At 41.8% G+C, this 27,868-nt stretch overlaps 1 protein-coding gene across 4 annotated transcripts in view; it reads right to left on the bottom strand.

The window, feature by feature from the left end:
- Positions 1–27,868, bottom strand: part of TBXAS1 (thromboxane A synthase 1) — a 326,045-nt gene that overhangs the window by 122,237 nt on the left and 175,940 nt on the right. For all 4 annotated transcript variants that reach the window (XM_074940460.1, XM_074940442.1, XM_074940451.1 and 1 more), the window contains 2 exons: positions 14,105–14,221; positions 2,809–2,897 (listed from right to left, as the gene is read on the bottom strand). In XM_074940460.1, coding sequence (XP_074796561.1) covers positions 2,809–2,897; positions 14,105–14,221 — 206 coding nt within the window. The remainder of the gene's footprint in view (positions 1–2,808; positions 2,898–14,104; positions 14,222–27,868) is intronic.

Genomic DNA, 27,868 nt, shown 5'->3' with positions numbered 1-27,868 from the left:
ATTATTTTTAATTATAAACCTGTCCTACATAGCACTTGCAACCCCTCCCAATTTGGTACTGTCTACAGACTTTAAGTCTACTCTCTGTGCCATTATCCAAATTATTTGTGAAGATATTGACTAGGACCTGACCCAGGGCAGTTCCCTGCAGGAACCCACTCAATATGACCTTCCATCTTGACTGTGAACCGTAACTACTCTCTGAGTATGGTTTTCCTACCATTTCTGCACCCAGTTTACAGCAGGTTTGTCTGGGCTACATTTCCCTAGTTTGTTTATGAGAAGGTCATGTTAGACAGCATCAAAAGCCTTACTAAAGTCAAGATATATCATATCTACTGTTTCCTTCCTACCCACAAGGCTTGTTACCCCCTGTCAAAGAAGAATATTACGTTGATTTGACGTGATTTGTTCTTGATAAATCCATGCCAACTATTACTTATCACCTTATTATATTCTAGGGGCTTACAAAATTTATTGTTTGAATATTTGCACCATTATCTTTCTGGGTACTGAAGTCAAGTCAGCTGGTCTATAATTCTGTGGGTTGTCCGTATTCCCCTTCGTATAGATAGGTACTATATTTGCCCTTTTCCAGTTTTCTGGGATCTCTCCCATCCTCCAGGACTTCTCAAAGATAATCATTAATGGCTCAGAGATCCCTCAGACAGTTCCTTAAGTATTCTAGGATTTACTTCATCAAGCCTTGCCAACTGAAGACATCTAACTTGTCTAAGTAGTTCTTAACTTGTTCTCTCAATATCTGCTTCACAAATATTACATTATACCTTTTTCCCTTTGTTTTTTAGATTTGGATCAATTTTCATTAGCTTTGAGTTTCACCTACAGCAAAGTTTTTCCTTATTCTTCTAACAACAAACAACAAAGGCTAAGTGCTATTAATAATAGCAGCCTCCAGCCTCCTCTAAAGTTCATGTGAGAAATTTTAATATTGTTTATATAACCCTTTTGGCCAGGAATTGTACTTCTAAATTATAAAAAGAAAAAAAGTCTCTTTATAAATGGTTATAAATCAAATGCAGTATGTCAGGGGTTCGCAAACAACTATCAAATTATCCACGGTCACAGCCCCCATGTCATCTTATGAAAGACTAGTTTGATTCTGGATATCAGATTCTCTGGTGCTTTGACCATGAAAAAGCTGCCTCTTTAGCTCAAAAGGAGATCCCTATCTGTGAGAATGTTTCTTATAACCCTGCCAATAATTTCTATCCATATATTGTACAGCAGCATTTCTCAAACTGTGGTCAATGGACCACTGGTGGTTTGCACATCACGAGGGACTGAAGGGAGCCACAAAGGAACACAAGGACATTGCTGAGAAACTAAATTATTTCTTTGCATCAGTCTTCACTGCAGAGGATATTCGGGAGATACCTACCCTGGACCTGCTCTTCCCTGCTAATAAAGATGAGGTAATATCAGAGATTAAGGTGTCAGAAGAAGAGGTACTGGAACAAAATGATAATTTAAAAAGCAACAGATGGTATACCTCCAAGGATTCTGAAGTTCATCTAAAAATGACAGTGCAGAATTAAAGGGGGTTCAGAGGAGAGCGATGAGAATAATTACGGGCATGGAAAAACTATCATATGAAGAGAATCTGCAGAGACTGGGATAGTTTACCTTAGAGAGGAGATAAGAGAGGATATGATACAAGTATACAAAATAACTATATACTTGTATATGACTAGAGAAGGCAGATTGGGAGCTTCTCTTCTCCCTCTCTCATAAGAACAATGGGACATTCAATTTAATTAAAAGCTGGCAAATTCAAAACTGATAAAAGGAAATATTTTTTCACTTAATTAGACTGTGGAACTCATTGCTACAGGAAGTTATTGAGGCCAAGAATTTTGCAAGATTCAAAAAGGAATTGGACATTAATATGGATAACAAGAATAACCAGAGTTATAATAGTTAATGCCAACAAAAATTTTGAAAGGGATATTCAACCTCATACTTCAGGGTTTATGCCAATCTCTGACTATTTAGCGATGAGGATGAGAACTAAAATTTGAGACAAATTATCCTACAACTGCCTATCTTGGGGTTTGTTGCCAGCTTTTGGTGCTGGCACTGTTGCAGACAGGATACTGGACTAGATGGGTCTGATCCAGCATTGCAGTTCCTGTGTTCACATGTTTCTAGTGGACTACAGGGAGTTAACTGGACACAGGCTGATGTATCTCTCCTTTTTGTTTCCAGCTGTTATACTTCATTAAAAGATAGCTACAAATACCTTAGATACTTTCCTAAAATTACTTTTCCAAATAAGCAATGGCTGCCACAGGGATGTTACGGTATGTCTACACTGCAAAGAAAAACCCCTGGCTCTGCGTCTCGGAGACCAGGTCAATTGACTTGGGCTTCTGAGGTTCGGTTGCAGGGCTAAAAATAGCAGTGTATTCGTTCCTGCTTGGGTTGGAGACCGGGCTTCAAGACCATCAGCCCTCACCAGGTTTCAGAACCAGGGTGCCAGCCCAAGCTGGGACATCTCTGCTGCTATTATTAGCCCTGCAGCTGGAGACCTGTGAGCCCAAGCCTGATTGACCCTGGTTCTGAGACTCAACACAGTGGTGTTTGATTTGCAGCATAGCCATACCTTCAGAATGAGAATGACTGCAAAGGAGAGGTGTCTCATCAGACACACCCAGCATTAAGCTGTGATCCACCCTCGGAAAAAGACTGAGAACTCCTTTTGTAAAGTAAGTGTGTATTTAGGGGAAGCGTGACTATTCAAGGATTTTGAAAAGGTGGTTCTCATTTGCAGTGTGGTGAATGTACCTTTGGATATCAAAAGCCTTGCCAGAATCCGCATACACCTTCAAGTTACTCAGCAGGACATCACATGCTTGGTTTATTAGTGGAGTCATCTGAAAAGGAACACACATGGCATAATAAAAAAAACAATAATTTCCTCTATATTAGTTACATACAGTAGATGGTACAGTGCTCACAAGATCTTCTGTATCAGTGGATGAGTAATTTTTTCTGAGGCAGAAGGAAGCTTGGAGGAAGGGGCAGACAGACACCTCTTGTTTCTCAGGGCTAGTCTACACACTAGAAGTGCTACCGCTGAGCCAATGCCGCGCGTCTAGTGAAGATGTTCTATGTCGACAGGAGAGAGCACTCCCATGAGCATAATAAAACCACCTCCACGAAAGGCGGTAGCTATGTCAGTGGGAGAAGCTCTCCCGCTAACATCGCTGTCCACACCAGTGCTAAGATCAGTGTGTCATAAATATAAAGGGAAGGGCAACCACCTTTCTGTATACAGTGCTATAAAATCCCTCCTGGCCAGAGGCAAAACCCTTTCACCTGTAAAGGGTTAAGAAGCGAAGATAACCTTGCTGGCACCTGACCAAAATGACCAACGAGGAGACAAGATACTTTCAAAGCTGGAGGGGGGGAAACAAAGGGTCTGTCTGTCTGTGCGATGCTTTTGCCGGGAACAGATCAGGAATGCAGTCTCAGAAACTCTGTTCAGTTAGTAAGTAATCTAGCTAGAAATGCATTAGATTTCCTTTTGTTTAATGGCTGGTAAAATACGCTGTGCTGAATGGACTGTATATTCCTGTTTTTGTGTCTTTTTGTAACTTAAGGTTTTGCCTAGACGGATTCTCTGTGTTTTGAATCTGATTACCCTGTAAGGTATTTACCATCCTGATTTTACAGAGGTGATTCTTTTACCTTTTCTTTAATTAAAATTCTTCTTTTAAGAACCTGATTGATTTTTCATTGTTCTTAAGAGCCAAGGGTTTGGGTCTGTATTCACCTGTACAAATTGGTGAGGATTTTTTATCAAGCCTTCCCCAGGAAAGGGGTTGTAGGGCTTGGGGCGATATTTTGGGGGAAGACGTCTCCAAGTGGGCTCTTTCCCTGTTCTTTGTTTAACATGCTTGGTGGTGGCAGCATATGGTTCAAGGACAAGGCAAAGTTTGTACCTTGGGGAAGTTTTTAACCTAAGCTGGTAAGGTTAGGGGGTCTTTCATGCAGGTCCCCACATCTATACCCTAGAGTTCAGAGTAGGGAAGGAACCTTGACACAGTGTAACTGATGTCACTCTGGGGGTGGCTTATTCACACCCTGGAGTGACCTAAGTTATACTGTCATAAGTAGTAGTGCGTACAAGTTCTCAGTTCTGACCACAAACAGTGTGCCAGCTCCACCAACTGGCTGCTGGAACAGCAATTGCCACTGCCTGGATATACACATAGTTAATGCCCATCAAAATACTCTGCTAACAGTCCTTCGCAGGTGCTGACACATGATGGTCAAGAGAGGATCTAACCATGACATGGGTGTGGTTAACAGAGGAGTAATCCATCTTTGTTGACTCCTACAAATCAGGGCAAAAGCAGAGCAATGATCAAAACCCCATTTGGTATTGGTCTATGTACCGCCACACATAAAAAGGGCATCAGTGGGCAGTCATGCCTGTTGGTCAGAGCAGGAGTCAGGCCTAGTGGTCAAAGCAGGCACTGGGAAGTGGCTCCAATCCAAGGGTCAAGGCTGCAGACAGAAATCACTAGCCCCAACAGGAGTCAGAGCTGGAGTCAAGAACCAGGATCAGGGTAAGGAAGTCAGAACTAGGAGCAAACTGAGGTAGCAAGGACTGAGTAGGAGCGCGGCTGAGAAACAAGGCAGGAACAGGACTAGGAGCAGTGCTGGAGCAGGACAGGGTTAAAAAGCGAGGAGCAGCAGGCACATGGAGGATTGCAGCTTCAGGAGTGAATGCACTGAGCAGCCAGAGAGCTGCCACTGCTGCTTGGCTGAGAGTCATCCAGCTGCCCTTCCTGACTGATCGGGTGGTGCAGTCAATCAGGTAGCCTGCTGCAGACCAGCTGCACTTGTTGGGCTGCCAGGAGACTAACTCTGCTGAGAGCCCTGATCCCTGATAATTAGACACCAAACACAATTATGTTCCACGAGTGAGTTGACTACTTTGAGTTAGTGCACAGCCTGTGATCTGAGTGTATCCCGTGGCAGCACTGTCTGCTATGTCCTTTTCTTCACAGGGACTGTGAATTGTACTTCTCTATAATCCATGATTTGATACCTCATTGTATCCCCAGTGACTATTATACGCACCCATTGGAAGACAAGCTGCCTACATTGGCAGCCACATACACCCGCAAGCTTCATACCCTCCTTGCCTTCTTATCCAGGTATTCTGCATGGATGTGAACCAGCATGATAAGAGCAAACAGGCTTGTGCTACTCCTGCGACACTCTTACCAAAAATGACTTACTGCATCCCCTTGCTACATCAACAGAGCAATGTAGGCTGCCCATCCAAGTCCATGGTTGCTTGGCACCTCTGCCTTTGTGAAACTGGCATAACACTTTGTACACAGGCACAGAGCCCTCTGAACACATGGTCTGTAGTACAAACAGCCAAGAGATCTGTGGATGAGCAACCAGTATGTTTACTGAAGGCAACATTCCGAGTTAGGAATATTGTTAGTCACATGAGCTTCCATGCCTATAGTCAAAGGAACAGGACATTACTATTTCAGCTCAAAACTGGATTGATTCGGGCCTCATACTAGAAATCTCATAATGTGAATTCTGATGAAGCCAGATTGATATTCTGCAAAAGTAGCTGAGAGAGTAGGGGAGTTATAGTGCAATCTCCTTTCCTCTTTGGCTTCCCCCTGAAAGTCCCCTGCAAAGAGGTTCTTCTCAAATGGTTCAATGAAATTAACAGAAATCTATTAAATGGGTTGAAATGGTGTGAAATGTTGTTTTGTAACTGCTGGGTTAAACCCTTCCACGTAACAGAATCATTTAAGGAGAACAAAACAAAAATCAGTATTTTAAACAGGTATGATTATTAAACATATGGTGATCATTATATATTTTCTTTTTATTGCCTTATTTTTTCCCTCATTCTTCATCACCAGACATGCAGCCACCCAGCCAGTTGTTATAGCTTTCCAACAGCTGATGGGGTGGGGGTGAGGGGTGGAGCAGGTTACTCTTGTGGTGGACAGGGCAGCTCACTCTATTGCTCAGAATTTCTATACTCTACCAGCCCTTGAAGTCTCTGAATATTGTTGCACTTTATTTCTACCCCTATGATTTTTGTGTTGGCAAATCTGCCCAGGGAAATGGAAATTAACAAGGATTTGATTTGTTGTGAAGGTGTGCAGGCATTGTTAAAGGGTAAGGACATTGACAAGACAATTATTTGCATAAGAAGACTGTGCAGGATATATATTTAAGCTTTTTTTCTTGCGGGGGGAGGGGCATAAATAACTTAATGATAAATAAATAAAAAGACCACAGGCTGACACATTTATTGATTCATGAGCAATTTAAGCCCTTTGTTTAATCACTGAGAAAAATAAAATAGTGGTGGTGGGGGAAAAGAAATGACAGAAAACTTTAAAAAATACAGTACAGTAATAAACAAACTCAGCAGCTATGCTCTGGAGACCACTACCTTACTATACATTGTCAATCAGAATACAAGAGCTCCACAATTTTCTGTTAAGTAAATAAACTCCAGCTGCTGTACATTCCGATTGGCTGGTAGTAACATAATGGAATAAAATTGAAACAATATGTTCCTTGTAAATATTTGATCTGCCAGTATCTCAGTGTCCAGATTTATTTTTATCTGCCAAAGAAGAGTGCTTGGGGTTGGGTTTTTCTTGTTGCCAGGGGCTTCCTTGCGTAATCTTGCCAATATATGGCTTGGCACAGAACAATTAGTTTCTGGCACTATGTATACACTGTACACAGGGGTGTTTACTTTGCCCAATAGCATCATAGTCACTCTCCTCTGATTAACCACATTTCTGAGTATTTAATTTTATCTGCCTTAATATTAGCCCCCACAATACGCCATAGAAAGACACGTTCCCTGCCACACAGAACTTACACTCAAAAGAGTCATGAGAGATGAACAACATATGAGCAAAATGTTCAAGGTAATATTGTTTCCGTATCAGATTATTTTTTTAAACAGTGTTTGATTTTCCCCAACCATCTCTCCCCTCTCTCTTTCCCAGCCTGCTCCGCTGGTGCTGCCCCACTGTTCTGTCCTTTCCAACTGCTCATTCTACGGCACAGAGTCAGGCTCAGAATGAGAATCTGGTGGGTGGAACAAAAGCAATCACCCAGTCTAATGGTGCCCATTTTAATGGGAGTGTCTGGAGATCATCTGCTGGTGTTCTCTAGGGGCAGAGCGAAGGGTTTGCATGGTATGTTTCCCTTTTGCAATCATTGGCAGCTCCTGCTGCTTACTCTTGCTCGCTACCACAGAGGTTGGTGGATGGAGGCTGGAGGTTCCTTCCTCAAGACGATAGGCAAACACAGTCTTAAACAGGGTTAGGGAGTACTAAACTCCTGTCTTGATGCATGGGGATGGTCTACAGGACTCACTGAACATCCTTTCCACCCTAAGCGATTATTATTTTCTAACTATATCATGTCATATTAACAATTTTCCATAATAACTATCTCAGCGTTCAGCAAAACTGGTTAACCAATTGTCCGCTGCTATAGCATGAAAACCTTGTCTTTATATATTAAAAATAGTAATTAAAATATCAATAAGATTGTGTACAATCATAAGTAATAATCATTCAGATTTTCATACTGTATTGCACAAGCGCAGGGATCACTATCATATGGCACTGTGACAGCATGATAAGGGCTGGAGAAAAGTAATTTGTGGATTATAAAACCAGAAATGACCACTGCAATTATCTAGTCCGACTTCCTGCATAACAGGTCAAAGGACTTCCCTGAATAAATTCCTGTTTGAACTAGACTATATCTAGATCCTGGGTAACCTTAATTTAGCCCCCTTCTGCTTATTCATTATGATACAGTCCTTAATTATATGATCATATGCTGTTTTTTTCACAGGAGATTTTAGGTGCAAAGCCCTAGAAAGTCTCTACTGAGCACATGCAAACTGTGGTTTTTTTCAAAGGCTTGTAACTCAGCCAAATTTGAGTGGATTTTCACAGGGACAGAAAAAGGCACATCTCTGAAACAAAGGCCCCCCCCCCTTTTTAAATGTCAAACCCTGCTTCAAAGCATGGAGGGACCATAGAGTCTCAAAAAATGTTGCCAGAATTTTTAACATGGGAAAAACCACCTTCAAGAACACAGACATCTGTGCTGAAGTTTTTTAAAAAATAAATAAATAATTGAACTGAGGCAAACACCCAGCATACAAAATTTCATCCTGAATGGTTAAAATTTGGGAAAGTTATAAGCAACTGAAATCAGGGCCTTTAAATGGGAAGTTTGGGGCATCCTTAATAATAAATGGTGCTACCAGCTCGCCTGTAAGTAATGGCCATTTGCTAGATGGCACAATGTGCCCAATACATACACACACAAATACTACACCAAAAATACTGTATTGAAAGAATGTTACTAAGGTTGCAAAGCCAAGCATTCAAAAGTAGGAAATGCCAGAATTAAGGCCTGTGCAACTTTAATTCTACCTCACTGTGCATATGAATTATGACACAGTGTTTAATTAAATTATCACATACCATTTGTTCTACAGACTTCCTGCCTCATTCAATGCACAGGGTGAACCGTGCGCAGTCAATCAGACAGCTGTTAATATTTCTTTTTATCCTCATTATTCATGTGCTGATGTAGCAAAGCACATAAGCAGGTGTTTAAGTACTTTGTTGGACTGGGGCCACAATGTGTGACCCCATGCCTTAATCTCTCTCTCTCTCTCTCTCTCTCTCTCTCACACACACACACACACACACAATTTATATATTCAATGGAGGGGGAAGTGCAGGACTAAACCCAGCGATTATGCCCTGCTGACACTTTTTTGTTGGCCTGACATACAGTTTGTCTAACTTGCTAGGCAGGGTCCCTGTCCTGGTACTGGTGGTCTCACGGAACATGAGAACATTTGGCACCACCTAGGGACTAAGGGCCTAATCCAAAATCCACTGAAGTAAATGGGACACTTTCCATTAACTTTGAAGGCCATTGGATCAGACCCACAGTGAAAAGCCCTGTGTGAGGAGGGGGAGAAGAGAACTACAAGCTCATGAAGAACTGGTGCTGGAACATAAGCAGCAGGTAGATAAGGCAGCTGTTGCACCAGTAATGGAGAACCCACTCTGGGGACTCCATCTCCCAATCCTGGTGGCAAGTAGACAGGATATGAAAACCCCCCACCAGTCTTCAGATGACTGAAGAAACAGGAGTTTATCAGAGGCAAGGGAAAAAAGAAGGAAGAGAAATTGTGGGTGACAGCATATAAGAGTCAAGAAAGATCATTTGTGGGGTGGGGGCTCTTGCCAGTGTTCATTACCTCCATACTCAAGCACTAGGGAAGACAAAAAGAAACTGCATCTCTTCATTTGCAGTTAACTGATCAGACCCCAGTGAAGGGTCTAACATTGGGGGCACAAGGGACATTGAGGGTCCCACCCCACAAATGATCTTCTTTGACTCATATATGCAGTCACCCAAAATTTCTCTCCTTTCTTTTAACCTGCCTTTGTCGCAATTCTCTGTGTCATTCACACAACAGTGAATGACACAGAGAATTGTACAACATCACCACCAGTTGTACAACATCACCACAAGTTCTGCTTTGCAACCCTCTTCAGGTAGAAAAATGGCATTAACACAAGCTCCATTTCACAGATTGTTTAGGACAATGCTACACTGTGTTGCACACTTGCACTTTTTGTTTGAACGGGTGGCAGTGGCCTAGAGGATTGCAGGTATACTGATAGGATATGGCAAGAGCACTGCAGCACAATCAGAATAAATAAAAATCAATAGAATTCTGCTGGTGTGGGCAGTAACAGAGAGAAGAATTATTTATCAAGTCTGACAAGGGGTTCAAAACAGCAGGATCATCAGAAGTGCATTCTTTACTTTTATCAAGAAATGCTAAATAGGGCACCAAGATCATTACAGCTTGGACAAACATCCTAACATCTTTTCTTGCTTTATTATATCATACCTGGAGGGAACTTTAAAAGAATCTTGGTGTAACTATGATACTTCTAACACATCTTTTATCCAAGGACCTCAAAGCATGTGACTGACATCATTAATGAAGGAAGTCTTACAACAACCTCGTGAAGCAGGTATTATCATCCCCATTTTACAGAAGAGGAGACTGAGGCACAGAGCGCTCAAGTGCCTCTCTCAAGGTCATGCAGGAAGTCACTGGCAGAGCTGGGAAGAGAACTCAGATCTTCTGACTCCCAGTCATGTGCTGTCTCTCCTAGTCTGATTATTTATTGTTCCTATTGTAATAGTGCCCAGAGGTCTCAATGACAGGCCACATTGGCTATCCACTGGACAATCATAAATCATGTGCCTCGCCCCAAAGCATTTATAATCTAAGGCCTATCCTGCAATCAGATTTGCTAGTGACTCCAATGGAGCTCCACATGAGTGCAGAGGTCCATGCAACAGATCTGACTGCAGGATCGAGGCCTGAGAATCAATGTTCTTATACTGCACTCGTCATTAAGATTCCTCAGTGCTTCACACTAACAAGCATTAAAACCTCCTCCAATGAGAGTGAGCTCTTTTACTAGTTTTACCCTAGCCTTTTTGTGTTCATTAGAAAAAGAAAAAGAAAAAGAAAAGGGAGAAAAGACAGCCTATGGAACTCCATCAAAACAATGTTTGAATAGCATTCAACTTTTAATGCAAACAAGTTAGGAGATTCAGGGTGAATGAGTTGTGGAAGCCACATAGAAAATTTTGAAACACATTAGAAAAACAATTCTCCTAATATAGGCAGCACTGGTATGGTCACCTAACAATTAACAATGCTCAGCTTTGTTGAAATTTTCCATATTTGGTGTCTGCCTTTTTTCAGAATACCACAGAGTCAGGTGAAAATCCTCAGGTTTGTTTAATGAATTTCTCAATCGCACCACTCCCCGGCTTTGTGGAAAAACAAGCTGAGGTGAGGGCCTTGTAGGTCTGTCAGCCCAGGTCTCCCATCCAGACACAGAAAAACTGCCCCTATGGTAACGTACTAGCTTTCTGTATGTGATGCTGCCCCCTAGTGACTAGCCCACCGGGTGCATAAGGAGCCTCCTGTTACTACCAGCTCTGAAGATGTAGCTCAAGTAGTAGAGGCCAGTGTTTTTAAAACTGAAGGACTAGGGTTCCTAGACCCAGTTCTCCAGGTGTGTGTGTAATTTATCTGGCAGCTATGTTGGTTGTCTTCAGCACACAGGTTCACTAGAATATTGCCCTATTGCAGGCCTCAATCTCCCTGTTATCCTATAGCAGTCAGGTAGACAATGGTTTGCTCAGAATGGAGCGGTAACCTACATTGCTCATGTGCAACTCCCAGCACTCGCTGAGGATTTTTGCAGCCTCTGTAAATGCTGTGGAAGAGCCTGTTAGTGCCCCAGGGAATCAGGGCATAGAAGAACACCAGGGGACATGGCGAGGCAAGTGCTCCAGAAAAAACTGTGAAAGGGGTGCATTTTCTTACTGCCAGGTAGGCCTGTGCTAAGGCCCTAATGATCTGAGAGAGGAGGTGGGCAGATTCCTGGAAAGAAGAACTATTAATTAAGCAGCTGGCCATTTCCTGCCACTCCCACTCTTGGGATAGGATTGCAGATGACAGACCCTGCTGGTAAAGCATCGTAACTTGACAACGACATGGTGCAAACACCATTAAAATGCGATACCACACTGAAGTGTTAGAGACTAATGAACTCCAATCTACGATGTCTGGATTGAGCATGGTAGAAATGAAAAAAGGTGCAGGAGGGAAAAAAATACAAGCAATTCACCAAGACTCTTAGATGCCAAATTTTACACCAAAAGCAACTGATTTGTAATTTCTTGGAAAACAGGTTTTATAATGGAAACACTAATAGGATTAATATTATAGAAAAGTTCTGAGCACCAGGCCTTGCTGTAATATGGCCAAGACTAAAAACTAGTATTTCTGTCATTGCAATACTTCCGAGGCTCTGTAGGAAGTACTAAAGGTGGGAGGCTTCAGAAAAGGAGAGATGGTACCAATGAATGAGTACTGATTTCCTTTGAGAAATTCTAGTATGACTTCTAAATTAAGCTGCGGAGAGGAGCGTGTGTGAGTGAGGAGTTAAATCATGTTAAACTGAAATCCTAGGACAGAATACCGCTTTTGATTTAAAATGATATACAAGGATGAGGCGCATATACATTCAAAAGAGGTTATTTAATTTCACATAGAATCATCTAAAATAACCAAGAACACCCCTACCACGAAAGAACTGTACCCAGATGTATCATTTTCTGATGGAAAAAAACAAGCACAGTGGCAGACGGAAACAGAATAGGTCTGGAACAATGCTGCTGAAGCAACTGAAAAAAATGATTTACGTTACTTGTGGGGATCCCCTAAACTGGAGATAACATTTCTCAACGAAGGGGAGTGGGGCATTCCAGACACACAGAGGAACAGAGGTAGCATTGTTTGAAGGAAGCTCTTCCCTGACTGTTTAGACTTGAACACTCCCCTCGTCACCTTGTACAACAGAGTAGGAAAAGTCTCCTTTTTCTAATAACTAACAGCGTGTTAACAGTCTCAGCATACACCGTTTGGAACAGGGAGCAAAAGGTGGAAGAAGGCGGAAATATAAATGTTGCAGTATGCACATATGAGCTTGCTGCTAGACATTAAGTCAGTACAGGGCTTAACCCTCTAGCTTTAATCTCCTTTGGTGTTGTTCCTTCGCGACCAAGCAGAATGAGATGTAAGTGTGGATTCTTCTTCTCCCACATTAAAAAATTAACTCTGCAAACATGCATCACCACCACAAAGCACAATGTCCAAAGAACCTTTTTTCCCCTAAAGTATACCTGACTGATGCCAGCAGGGGTTGCTCTGTACAAACCAGGTGGTGATCGGTTTAATCTTTTGTTAGTTTAAACAGCAAAAAGCTGAAGCCCTAAACTGCTCTGTGCTGAAGATGTGCAGTAAGAGAGATTAATTTTAGCTCAGGAAATGCAAAAAACTCTCCTCTTCAGCCACACCATTACTGAATAATCATTTGAGTATTTAAAAATCCCATCTATGAAATTTGCTATCAAGCCAGTGGCAGAGTCAGTGTCTAGATGCATAACCAATGATATTGTCAGTTCTGATTAATCAACGGTCCTTACCAGGCTTATGGCCAATTAGAATTTACCATAATAAGGAGGTGACAGCTGATGTTGCTAAGCAACTGCTGTCTATAGAGCTAAAGAAGCCAGACGCATTTAGATGTTACTGTGGATTTCGACAGCAACATGTCAAAATAACACACGCTTCTGCCCAGTGGAAAATTTTACAACCAAGAACTGGGCACCAGAGTGAGGAATGTGTTTCCTTTTCAGCATAAATGCAAAAAAGGAAGATTTGTTTTAAAGCAGAGTTTAACCAGTCAATTATTACTCTGCATTTAATTAAGAGATATAGTGTCAATGGAATATAACTTTGTTGTAGGATAATGGTCTCCCACTGTAGATAAATGCTGAGAAATTTACAGAAAATTAGCAGAAAAATATTTATTTTCAATCAGTAGTATTTATCTTGCAACTACATTCTATTCCAGTGAGCCATTTCTATTATATCCCAGAATTAAAGAATAAAGGGGGGAGGGGGATGAAGAGAGACTGACAGAGGTTCGTGCATTAAAGTGAGAGCTGCTAATTCTGCAAATACTGAAAAGCTGTGTTCTGATGGGTAGACAGCATTAACCTTTTTTGTACTTTAGTCCATCAGAGCAGCTTATTTTTAAAAGTTTGTTTATTTATTACATCTACTACACTTTTATGAGCAAGCTGATTTCTTATTGGAGAAAGTTATGAGGCCAGATGCTCATCTGATACAGAACAGCACAGCTGTACTGAAGTCAATAGAGCTACGTTGATTTACACTACCTGAGGCTCTGACCCACATTGTGTCGATACACACACAACAATGGGGCCTGAACAGTTTGACAATGACATGTTGACAGTCCTTTAAATATCCCTGAAGTGCAGCATACAAGGAAAGTGCTTACAGAAGTCAAAACATCAGCTTCTTTGGATTAAAGCGGTGGCACTTACTGCATCTTACCTCTTTCATTTTTGCAGCGCTGAAGGCCGGGGTCAGTATGCTCCGAACTTCTTTCCACCTCTGATCCCGCAGACAGAGAATGCTGTCAATTACTGGCTTGGTAACCAAGCCTGGTGTCTGAATCAAAATAAACGCAAACAGGGGTTAAAACACATGACACTAGAACCATTTTAGTATCCCAAAAAATTACAAGGGACAGATTCTGATACATATTGAACAGTATCTTACTCTACAGATCATCCCACTGAAGTCCATATCAAAACGAGGGAGGAGTATTAGAATGCAGCCCTAAACATATTACACTGAAATACAGGACAAGGCCCAATCCCAGTCTGTATTCAACACAAAACTCTACTCGTTGGGTATCTCTCACTGATAGTTCTATCTGAGTAAGAAGCTGAAGATTGGAACCATTACGGATCAAACATAATATTAGTTTTAAATGGTCCTTTTCCCTTTGCTAAGTCCCACAGTGCCCAGCCCCACTCCGATTATGGGCTTTTGCACCACGAAGACGCCCAGCATCCACTAAACCTGTAATACCACACCAGCTATGGAATCCCTCTAAAGAAAGTAGTGCCAGACAAAGTGCTGTTTAGGTAATGGAGGGGATGTTTGGAAGGAGGCTTGTTACACTTAACATATTTTACAAAACTACGCAGTGCATTTTATCTTGCAAAATGTCTAAAGTTCTACTTTAAAAATATTTGGTAACACCACACAGCATAGTAAACTAATGGCACTAATCTGATACTGCACAGACAGCTCTGAGCAATAGTGGGTTGATTGCCAGAAAAAGAGCGCATAGTGGGACACTGTATCAAAAGGGGAGGCTGCAATCCACGAAGGAATGAATGTCATAAGACAAAACAGAATGGACATGTGGACCATTCTTTTCATGTGGCAATAGGGGGCATTCAGTACATAGTAAATACTGAGGAAGATTTGGCAGTTCCCTTCAAATCATCTTTAAAGTAATTCTTTAAGAGAACATTATTAAGGTTGCAAAGTCAAGCACTCAGAAGTTAGGAAATGCCAAAATTCAGGCTGGCTTGCAACCTTAATTCAGCCCCCTTGTGTGCATGCATTATGATACAGTCTTAACAACATGAACACATGCTATTTTTTCCACAAGACCCCTGCCTCATTCAGCACACAGGATGGACCCACTCTGGGGATGAAACAAGGCTGTGTAGTGAAGTAAACTTGGCTGTAGAATGCCTGGTTTGTGTGTTGCAGATGTTAAACGATGAGTAGTGAATGAGGCGGGGGACTGCAGGAAGAGAAAGGCTGATCTCGTGGTTAAGGCAGTTGACCGCTCCTGTGGAGAACTGGATTCTATCCCCCACCAGTGCCACAGAGTCACTTTCTAATGTTAAGCGAGTCCCTTAAATCAAACTTTTCACGCCTTGTCACTAATCGTGTGTTTCTCACTTCCTGGGTGCCTGACTTGAGACCCTTGTGCCTGATTTGCAGAAGTGCTGAGCACTCACAGGGGCAACTGAAGTCAATGGGAACTGTGCTCTGAACATATAGAGCACTATATAATGCTAACTACTCTGAAAAAGTCAGGTCCTAGTTGTCTCAAACTGGGTACCTAAAATTAGTGGACATTTTTTAGATTAATCTCTCTGTGCCTCAGCCCCCCATCTGTAAAATGGTATAATACCACCCCCTCACCTCACAGGGTTTTGTGAAGAAAAATGAATTAATATTTGTAAAGCACTCAGATACAATAGTGACAAGCACCACAGAAACCCCATGAGGAAAGTAAGAATTCTGTCTTCAGAGTATGGCTTGCATGGTGTGCAGTAAATAAGGCCTGGGGCCACACATTGAACAATGAGGATAAGACAAAATATTGAATTGCTGCTTACTGAGTGAGCTCCATCCATTCTATGCACTGAATGAGGTAGGGCCCTTGTGGGAAAAATGGCATATGATCATGTAATTAAAGACTGTATCATAATGCACAAGGGGACTGAATTTAGGTTGCACAGGCAAGCTTAATTCTGACATTTCCAACTTTTGAGCACTTGACTTTGCAACCTTAGTAATGTTCCTTTAATATAGTCATGTGTGTGCATATATATATGTATGTATGTATAAATCACATATACACTGAGGCGCTTTGAATAAGGAAGGTCAAATTTGGGGCTCAAATTATTTGACATTGTCTTTAAATTGGGTACTATAGCATGCTCTGTTTAGCAAAGCAGCAGCAGAACTGATACCCTAGAGAGTACTTCATTTGTCAAGTTTTCCTTATCATTCCTGCAAACACTTTCCTGCTAATTGCATAACCTGTTTTACAGCTTCACATAGCAGGAATGAAAATGAGTTTGGTATGACAATGAGCCTGAAGCATCTTGGTGAAGGATGAAGTGTCTTCTCTCTCAAAATGGAAATAGTAGAAACTGCAACTGAGAATTTCTGATCATATGCAAATCACTACAAATTATTAGACAAAGCTGCTGTAACATTCTCTGGTTTTTGCTTTCCAGTCAAATGCAATCAGACTAATATTGCATCTGTTACAACCTAAAGATTCAGCAACTGTTCTCTACTTTCTTTTCCTAAGTAGTCAACCTCTTCTGACTGTGATACAGTAATACTCTAGAGTGGAAGGAAGACTGTAACTGAAATTCAGAAATGGGTTTTGTGTGGGACGGGGCAAAGGGGAAGCTATGGTAATCTGCTGTGGCAGCATATACACAAAATGCCACTATCTTCAATCACACTTGTGACATTGGACACGGCCAGAGAGAATGTGAGTGATCTTTGCTTCCAAATAAAGAGATCTCTGCCTTAGCTCCAGGGCTTAAAAAATGTGCTTTAGCATATGGGCATGCAATATCTTTTGGAATGTGTGCAGAAACTTCCTACCTAATACTCTGCAACTCATGCTGCCCTTAAAGAAAAAACCGCTGGCTCCTTCATCTCTGTGTCAATGTTCACCAAGTCTTTTGCTCCTGCTTTCAATCAATTATTAGTGGGCCAGGCTGTACCCCTACCGGGCGGTAACATCAACACAGAACAGGGAGAGGAAAATTCTAGGAGGGTCTCCTCTCAGAGCATCCTCTATGTTCCTCATTCAGGGAAGGAGGGGGGTGCTAGAGAGAGGAAGAAGGGGATTGGATTTTTACACCCAGCAGAAAAAAGAGAGAGTCTGGCCCATACCCCCTCACATCTGCAGGGTTCTTGTTTCTTGACTTTAGCAAAGCTTTTGACACGGTCTCCCACAGTATTTTTGTCAGCAAGTTAAAGAAGTATGGGCTGGATGAATGTACTATAAGGTGGGTAGAAAGTTGGCTAGATTGTCGGGCTCAACGGGTAGTGATCAATGGCTCCATGTCTAGTTGGCAGCTGGTGTCAAGTGGAGTGCCCCAGGGGTCGGTCCTGGGGCCGGTTTTGTTCAATATCTTCATAAATGATCTGGAGGATGGTGTGGATTGCACTCTCAGCAAATTTGCGGATGATACTAAACTGGGAGGAGTGGTAGATACGCTGGAGGGCAGAGATAGGATACAGAGGGACCTAGACAAATTGGAGGATTGGGCCAAAAGAAACCTGATGAGGTTCAATAAGGATAAGTGCAGGGTCCTGCACTTAGGACGGAAGAACCCAATGCACGGCTACAGACTAGGGACCGAATGGCTTGGCCGCAGTTCTGCGGAAAAGGACCTAGGGGTTACAGTGGACGAGAAGCTGGATATGAGTCAGCAGTGTGCCCTTGTTGCCAAGAAGGCCAATGGCATTTTGGGATGTATAAGTAGGGGCATAGCGAGCAAATCGAGGAACGTGATCGTTCCCCTCTATTCGACATTGGTGAGGCCTCATCTGGAGTACTGTGTCCAGTTTTGGGCTCCACACTACAAGAAGGATGTGGAGAAATTGGAGAGAGTCCAGCAAAGGACAACAAAAATGATTAGGGGTCTGGAACACATGACTTATGAGGAGAGGCTGAGGGAACTGGGATTGTTTAGTCTGCAGAAGAGAAGAATGAGGGGGGATTTGATAGCTGCTTTCAACTACCTGAGAGGTGGTTCCAGAGAGGATGGTTCTAGACTATTCTCAGTAGTAGAAGAGGACAGGACAAGGAGTAATGGTCTCAAGTTGCAGTGGGGGAGGTTTAGGTTGGATATTAGGAAAAACTTTTTCACTAGGAGGGTGGTGAAACACTGGAATGCGTTACCTAGGGAGGTGGTAGAATCTCCTTCCTTGGAAGTTTTTAAGGTCAGGCTTGACAAAGCCTTGGCTGGGATGATTTGATTGGGGATTGGTCCTGCTTTGAGCAGGGGGTTGGACTAGATGACCTCCTGAGGTCCCTTCCAACCCTGATATTCTATGATTCTATGAAACTGGAAAGCACTTGGGGGCCACATACACAGAAACAATCTCTGGTGTGGACCTCAGAGGGATCTCTGCTGGGATACAGGAGATGCTACATGTCCCCCCAAACCCTACCCCCACTCCCTCTTTGACCCTTCCACTACCCATCCTTTCCACACATGCAGATCCCTAGGCCTGTGGTGAACCCTATACGGAGCTGAGGAAATGTGTGTGTCAAGGGAGGGGGATTCTGCTGTGGAGGTAGCTGACCTTCCCTTCCATACCAGAAGGGGGAGCTCTGTACACAGGTCAAAAAGGCATGGTATTAGTTGTGTAGGGGCCATAATATTCTAGGGGTTTTATAGACATGTAAAAAACACGAATCCAATGAGATTACAATCTAGGCAGACAACATACAAGCAGAGTGAAGAGAACAGGAGGCCACATAAAATAGGATGAGCAAGAGGCAGAATCTGGCACACACCTTGTAGTGTATCAGTATTTATTTGCAAAAACAACAAGGAGTACTATTTGGTAGTCTTATTATTTTTAAAAGGGACCTGCGTTCCCCTCGATGTGATGGCAGGTGTATGACTAAGTTTTGTAGCATTGTTTGAAGAAGTGCATCACAAGGAGGGACTTAAAGGAGGACAGGCTGAAGGTACATATCCTGACAGAGGGTAGTTCTCTACACTCCACTCTGAAGCATGAACTATGCTAACCTGTAACTTCTCACAGGCCTTTAAGCCCAGCTTGTCCCAATTAGACCAAAGGGCAGTTCCATTAGCTCAGCCAACGGGGGAACCAATATGTACATAAACCAATTTGACAATATTTCACCCAGTAGAGGGCAGTGGTACGACATCCACAAATTAGTGCACCATTTCCACGTTTAAAAAAAAAAAGCTGACAGATCACATATGCGTATTGTTCTTCCTCTCTGACTGTTGACTAAATGGGATATCAATGAAGTATTACAAGTGACATTTAAATGTATTAGAAACCTGTACCCTTAATTGTTAATAAAGCATATTATCCCCCTACTTCCCCAGCATCTTGTGATAAGTGAAACATCATTCACAATTCTCCCCAACCTGAGTGCCTTACGTTCACAGAGAGTTTATGTCATGGCTTCTGACTGAGCAGAGTACCACCTCAATGTTACAAACTGTTTTCAAAATACGCGGTCTTTTAGATACACTCTACAGTATAGTACTTCTGCCTTCACACCAAAGTCACTGACAGGCTCTCGCTTAGGCAGCAGGACACTGTCGGTACATCTCTGCAAACTCTCTGTACCATTTTTTCATGGGGAATCAGGATTTTTGAGATTTGAAACAAGACTTGGGAGCCACGCTCCTTATCTGAGAATCACAGCCATGGTATTAGTGCAAAGTCCTAACGCCCATCAGCATTTCCAGTCTTTCAACTCTGCTCCTGAATTCTGCTGTGGTAGGGAGAAGCATCTTGTCCATAGAACAACCTAATTACAAACTTCCGCATTTCCAGTTATTTCTTTCAAGTTCGTTCCCAAAATAAATCCCTCTCTCGCCTATTTGCTTTCCAAAAACAACAACTCCTCTCCAGCTGCCCAAGTTCTGCCAGGCCATTCAAGCAAGGTATTTCCTTCCCCTTGCTCGATATGGGAATGAGTATGCCAATCCCTATTGCTCATTAAAACATAACATGGGTTGCTGATTTCTTCAAACATACAAAAAAATCTTTTGAATTGCTGATGAGCCTGAGCGGAAACAACCAGGAATACTTTTTCCTAAGCAAGTTGGTTTAAATGAAGTTGAAGAATTTCTCTGACAGAAGATGATCTCTGAATTAGAGGTTTCCTTATGGCTGTAGTTTCCACCCAGCTGCCAACTAGTTTCCACCCAGCTGCCAACTCCAACAAGCTTTTGCACTTGACTATTTCACACCTTGCTACTAAAGGTTTGTACCTTACATTAAAACCACCAACATTCACAAATACAATCCAGTTGTTCATTTAATGGTCATCTGTTCTATTACCTTTCAGGTTTCCATCCCAGTCACAGAGGGTATGTCTACACTGAAATTAAACACCCACAGCCATGTCTGCTGACTTGGACTCACGGGACTCAGGCTACGGGGCTGTAACATTGTGGTATAGATGTTTGGACTCGGGTTGGAGCCCAAGCTCTGGGACCCAGTGGGAGGGGAGGGTCCCAGAGCCTGGGCTCCAGGCCAAGCCCAAATATCTACACTGCAATTTTACAGCCCTGCAGCCGAGGTTTAAGTCAGCTGACATGGGCCAGCCACAGGTGTTAAATTGCTGTGTAGACATACCTTAAGTGACTTGGAAAAATGCTACCAAGTAAGATTTGTTATGGTGATTACAGCAATTGTATTCCAGTCTACGGTATAGATTGTACTACACAAAGAGGCAGTTATAAGCTTATTCCCTTCTTGTCAAGTCAGGATTTTAAACTACTCACTAATAGCTACTAGTCATCATTATTCATTGGCAAAATGGAACAGCCAACACCAGCTTACAAGTAAACACTAGATTATTTATTTAGTTGGGGTTTTTTTTGCTATGGCAAGCTGCCTGGAAACATCTGTTCTTGTCATCACAAACATTTTCTTAAGTCATGATTTTGTCAATAGAAACCAAATCAAGACACAGCTATGAGATAAATACAACCATTCTTAAATGCTAAAATAAACATATAGGGCCTCCTGTAGCTCTGACTTAGAATGGTGCACATCAGCAATGACTCCACATAGTTAGACTGGTGTAAGTGAGATCACAAGCCCATACCTTTTATGAACACACTGTTTAGAATCCACTTTCCATTTTACACACAAGGGGTATAAAACAATCCGGCAACAGAGATAATTATTTGCTGATAATTTGGTTTCAAAAACAACACTTTAGCACTGTCAGTTTGTGCTACAGAAACTGGATCCCACCATACACTATTTCTGCCAGTGTTTAAAACTGGTTTTCAGCTGACGCAGTTGTACTGCCCAGTGTTGGTTAAGGTCATAATGTTGTTAAAAGCACATCTATTTATGCATGCTTTTCCTATGGAATGGTTTAGGAGAGGAAGATTCCCTTTGTGTGTGTGGGGGGGGGGGGAAGGAGAGGAAAATAGTTCTTGATCTTTTTTGACAATTTAGATTTATTCATGTGGTTTAAATTGTTTGTAAGAACGTGTGGAAATGGTAATCTGTGCATAATATGCATTTGATGCACAAAAAACTGTTCTTCACATTTTATAACATGGCAAGCAACATAGAGCAGAAGGGATATAGTCTGCTTGTTCAAGGAAAGTTTAACAAATGTTTGCTACACATCAGAGATATTGTGATTATTTCCTGTTATTGAGATCCCTGGATTTAACTAGTTTAAAGGGAGACTGACACGTTGTTTAGGTGAAAATATAGGTTTTATATCAAGGAATTTTTTTATAACATAATAGATAGAGATAATTTCAAGATTTGTAATTTTTCAAAATTTCCAATTGAATTTTAGATGTAATCTCTTTTGCTCAAATACTCTGCTATGGAAATAAGTGCCATAAAAATAAAATGATAAACAGGCCAGTCTAGCTTAAAATGTCTAAACTTTGTTGAAATGCAAAAAGTAAACAAGCTGCTTAAATGGTGAATTAGAAATGAGGACCAAGATTTTAAAAAACAAGTGTCTTAGCCTCCTAAGTTCATATCTGGGCACTTAAAAACGTTATCTGCTTTCCCAAAGTGTTCAGCGCCTAGTAGCTCACAACAAATTCAGTGGGAGCCAGAGCACTCAGTACCTTACAGGACTGAGCCTTTAGTGCCCTTGGAAAGTGATGAACATTAAGTTCTGGAGATGAAGTCCTCTGTTTATCCAAAGAAGAGGTACAGTACAACAGTGGAAAGTTCATGCTCCCCCCTCACACTGTCCTAGTAAGGTTGAAAGTCTCCATGCCAAGTCAATCGTTCACTTCTCTGCTGAGATTGCCAAGATTTGTTGCCAATTGTAATGGACGTACAAATATAGGAAAGTTATTTCAACATTCAAATGTATTTTCTCCTTGTGGTCTATTGCTTTATGGGAGTTGTTGTTTGGGATCCTGATATCCCCATTCTCCCCAGTGGGTCAGGTTCCCTACCTGGAGTACAATTCCCATGATGCACCCAGTTTTATGTATCACTTCCATGATCCACCATGAAGTGCTTGGTCGAAGGAAATCCTTATTTCATTGTGGGAGCTCTAAAGAGCTCAGTCAACAGGAGAGGGCTCAAACTACAACTCTCGAAAGGCAAAGTGCTGATAAAGAAGCCCATTTTAATGTTTTATTGAACTGATTTGAAATTAAATGTTTTGAGTCAGTTCAACAAAACTAAATACTCTCATTCAAGACAAACTGACCTGAAACAAAGTATTTAATTTTGCTTCTCATAACAGAAAAATTGATTTTTTTTTGTAACGAAATCTAGATTTTCCCAAGGACAAATTGATTTTGCAGAAACTGTATTTTCTGTCAGAAAATCATTCCAAGAGAAAATTCCCAATAAGCCCTTATGGCAACATGACCCAATAGCAATGTTAAATTCATAGTATCAGACTAACTGAAGATTTCAAGTTCCCAGACTGCTATTCCGCAAAATTTTGTGATCACATATATACTCTTACACATTAAAGAAAACTCAAAGGTCTTGTTTTAAGAATATAGTCTATTCTATCCATTGAAAACCTACAGCATTTGCCTGATAGCAGTAGTTTTTATTTCCCCATTTATTTTCACCTCATACAAAGTATCCAATTCAAAATGGATAGCAAAATTGGGCTGTAAATCCTGTGAAAACAATTTGATTTTTGTTTTCGGGTACCTTTTGCTTTCAATCAAGTTGAAAACATGGGCTCCGATTTATCAAAACATGTAAGCATATGCTTAAGAACATAAGAATGGCCAGACTGGGTCAGACCCATGATCCATCTAGCCCAGTATCCTGTCTTCCAACAGTGGCCAGTCCAGATGCTTCAGAGGGAGTGAACACAACAGTGCAATTTATCAAGTGATCCATCCCTTGTTGTCCAGCCCCAGCTTCTAGAGTCAGAGGTTTAGGGACACTTAGAGCATGTTGTTGCGTCTAATAGCTAATAGCTTGGCTAATAGCTATTGATGGACATATCCTCCATGAACTCATCTAATTCTTTTTTGAACCAAGTTACATTTTTGGCATTCACAACATCTCCTGGCAATGAGTTCCACAGGCTGACTGTGCATTGTGTGAAGAAGTACTTTCTTTTGTTCATTTTAAACCTGCCGCCTATTAATATCATTGGGTGACCCCTGCTTCATATGTTATGGGAAAGGGTAAATAATACTTCCTTATTCACTTTCTACACAACATTCATGATTTTATAGATCTCTGTCATATCCCTCCTCAGTTGACTCTTCTCCAAGCTGAACAGTCTCAGAGGACTTTCCCTCTTATCCCATGACTCCTTACTTTGCTTCCAAGCCTTTAGTGAGGGACCTTCTGATAGGCTGATAGTTCTAGTACACTGTATTTACTGGATCACCCTTGTCCACGTTTGTTGACCCCTTCAAAGAATTCTGATAGATTGGTTAGGCATGATTTCCCTTTACAACAGCTGTGGTGACTCTTCCAACATATTGTGTTCATCTATGTGTCTGATAATTCTGTTCTTTACTATAGATTTTTTGGCCTGCCTAATTATACTTTTACACCTGACTTTCCAGAGTTTATGCTCCTTTCTATCTTCCTCATTAGGATTTGACTTCCAATTTTTAAAGGATGTCTTTTTGTCTCTAACCACCTCTTCTTCTCTGTTGTTTAGCCGTGGGGGCGTTTTTTTTTGGGGGGGGGGAGCGGTCTTCTTGCTGTTTTTTTAAAATTATTTGGGACATACATATAATTTGAGCCCCCACTATGGTGGTTTTTAAAAGTTTCCATGAAACTTGCTGGCATTTCACTTGTGGCTATTCCTTTTAATTTCCATTTAACTAGCCTCCTCATTTTTGTGTAGTTCCCCTTTTTGAAGTTAAATGCTACTGTGGTGGGTTTCTTTGGTATTTCCCTCCCCCCAACACACAGGGATGTTAAATGTAATTACATTATGGTCGCTATTACCAACTGCTAAGGAAACTGACTAAGGATCCCAATACAATAAAGCATTAAAAACTATTCTTAACTTTAAATGCAGAAACTTTAAATGTCCACTTTAAATGTCCACTGACTTCAATGGACAAATTTATGAGTGTGATTTTATGATGGGGTTGCTTGGATGGTAGGGGACAGAGCTCAGCAGCCCTGGGGCTCTCTTCTGCTTTACGTCTTATGTTCTCAAAAGCTCATGCTTCAGGGTTTCAGCCAGCCACCTGCAGCAGTCAGGAAGGGATTTATCAGCCCCTCTTCCCCAAATACATTCGGGGGATGATCTTCCTCTGAAGCATCAGGGATGGTCACAGCTGGAGACGGAACACTGGGTTAGGTGGGTCAGGGCTCTGAGGTGGCACCGAGCATTCTCTCTTTCTCTCAGGTACTGGCTGGCTGGTTCTTGCTCACATGCTCAGGGTTTAATTGATTGCAATATGTGGGGTCAGGAAGGAATTTTCCCCAGGTCAGATTGGCAGTGATCTTGGGGGGTTTCTGCCTTCCTCTGCAGCATGTGGGGTGCATCACTTGCTTGGATCATCTGGGTACACCTCACTTAATCATTTCCCTGCCATTGTGGGGGCCTCAGGCACTGGTGCACCTGGAACCCTCCTATTCTCTGCCTGTGGCACATATTAATCTAGTCTCCTATGGGCTGTGATACTTTGGTCTAATTATGGTTGTTGAGTTTAGTGTGTAGGTCCTGGGTGGCGGTGGTGGCCTGTGATATACAGGAGGTCAGGCAAGGTGATCCATGTTGTCCCTTCTGGCCTTAAACGTCTGTGATTCTGGATCAGGCCCTGACTACACAGGGGAAATAGTGGCAGTAACTACAAAGGGACTGTCAAATACATAAATGGAAGAAATTAAACATTTCTGCCTATATGAGTACCTATAACTGTGTGTGTGGATAAAATAAAAAGATTTCCCCCTTCTCATTTCTTCGTTATAGCAAGTTCCTTGTAATAACAACAGATAAAAAACGTTCCGACGGATGTGCTTTCAAGTTGGCAGTGACCCTTTATGTATATGAGAAATGGTGAGTAAAAACAATATTTGGAATTTAGGTTTTTTTGTGCTTAACTCAGGCCTGGCTTGTCTTTAACACTTCACACATGTCATGAACTTAGTCCTAAAGGCAGTTATCTTCACTGGACATGTTGGAAATGGGCATACCAGCCTACAGTTCATTCATTTGAATCTTACACGCACTGATCTGAATGCTCAAACAATCAAAGGATTTTTGTTTGTTTGTTTGTTTGTTTTAAGCAAGGAAATTCATTGTTAAAAGTGATTATGGCTGAAGCTATAAACAAGCTAAAAAACCAAGAAATTAAAAATTATGGTTTTCAGAGTACTAGCACCCCGTTGCATACAGATGGCATGTTCCCTTTGGCCCCTCCTTTACCTCAACAGTCTCAGTGCACAAACAACCAGTAACCAAGCTACTGCTGACATCAGTTTTACTGGACTCGTTCAGGATGCTCCTCAGAAGTACCAGGAAATACCTTGTTTAAATAAATTAACCATATCATCCACTGTTAGTTTCTTGAACATAGTCGCCCTTTAATAGCAAGTATTGTGGAATACAAGGGCCAAAACACAGTCGTATATTTTATTATTTTAAGCATTCTTGAAAAGATATAAACACAAATTAGGTGGATCACAGATGGGATCCCACACAACAACTCATTGGTTCTATTCTTACAAAACAGGATTCCTTTAGATTATATAGCATTCTGAGGGCTCATTTTACCACGGCTTTACTTCAGTTTTATGGCATTGATTTAAATGATGTGAAACAGGAGTAACATGGTGGTAAGTCAGGCCGTGAATCCACATTGTCTAATGCTAGCCTAATTGCTAATTCCTGCAAAAATAATGCTACATCTAGTGTAGCAGGCTGTCACAATAATAAATATACAGCATAAAAGTTATGGACAAACTGACATCAAGTTTTGAGCCCAACAAAAATACAGTAAGACTGAGAGATATTTGGAATTTTGGTTCCCATCTACTGAGATCCCAGATAAGGAATGTTCGCCAGCCATTAAAATGAAACACCTGCAGTCTTTTCTTTGAGTATTAATCCCTGAACAGTCTGATATATAAATAATACAATGGGTAACTTGAGAAGAGGTTGTCCTTGCTGTTCTCATAACAAAGGGCTTTCCCAGGATAATGGATCACTTCCTGCATGAATCAGAAAAAAGGAATGAATTTGTCTAGACTGCTACTGTAAATCTTTGTGAGATTGCTGGGCCTTCCACATAATAAATATACACACTGCATTTACTGTATGGGTCTGTAACTCCTGCATTTTATCAGCATCTAGCATATATTGCATTACACCTTCTGTTAAAGAAAAGAAAAGGATGGTAAAATTATAAACACAACTCTCAGCATCCTGTCTAGAGGTCTGACGACACTATTCTGTTGCCTCAGGGATGACTTGTGAACGCTGGAACATGGAGCTGTGCAGCCCAAGTGGACTCTGGCACAGCTGAAGCCCTGCAGGAGCCAACCTGAGAGGAAAGGAGCCATTCTGCCCTTCCCCAAGCACCAGTTAAGCACTGTCTGAGGACACTACAGGAACATCTACACTGTGATAGAAGACCTGCCATATGGTTGTGGCTGGCCTGCATCAACAGGCTCGAGCTACGGGGCTATAAAATTGCAGTGTAGATGTTCAGGCTTGGGCTGCAGTCTGAGCTCTGAAACCCCATGGGAGGTAAGGAGGGGAAGTCCCAAAGCCCGGGCTCCTTCAGCCCCAACAGCTACACTGCAATTTTTAGACCCGCAGCCTGAGTCCCACAAGTCTGAGTCAACTGAGCCAAGCTCTGGGAATTGGTGCCATGGGTTTTTTATCATAGTTTATACATACCATGTGAGTGAACAAGGTAATGTAGAGAAAACAGGAGGGATGACTTGGGCAGAAAGAGAGAATTTGAGGGTATAGGAGCCTGTGGGAGGAAAGGGAAGGAAAATATGGAACAGGAGACTGTAAGTGTGCACAGAAGGGAAAGTGGGAGAGGGGCATCGGACAGTAAGGGGGGCATGGATGGCAGCAGAAGGCAAGAGACTCATAGGGGAGGGAAAGAATGATGGCTGCCCCACCCCACTAGTGAAGAAAGGAAATCGGTGGCTGTGTCACTTAGCAGCCAGCAGAAAGGCTTTCATTTGTGTGTGCACGCACACATACATTTTGTGTGCATGGAAGGTTGAATTTTTAACCTGAAATGATTACATGCACACTGGGGAAGGGTGCTTTCAGCCAGAGCAGCTAGT

Source organism: Natator depressus, chromosome 1 (genome assembly GCF_965152275.1).
Source record: "Natator depressus isolate rNatDep1 chromosome 1, rNatDep2.hap1, whole genome shotgun sequence".
Classification (NCBI taxonomy): domain Eukaryota; kingdom Metazoa; phylum Chordata; order Testudines; family Cheloniidae; genus Natator; species Natator depressus.
Note: the sequence above shows the minus strand (reverse complement) of the source record. Positions and strands in the feature narration are given on the sequence as shown.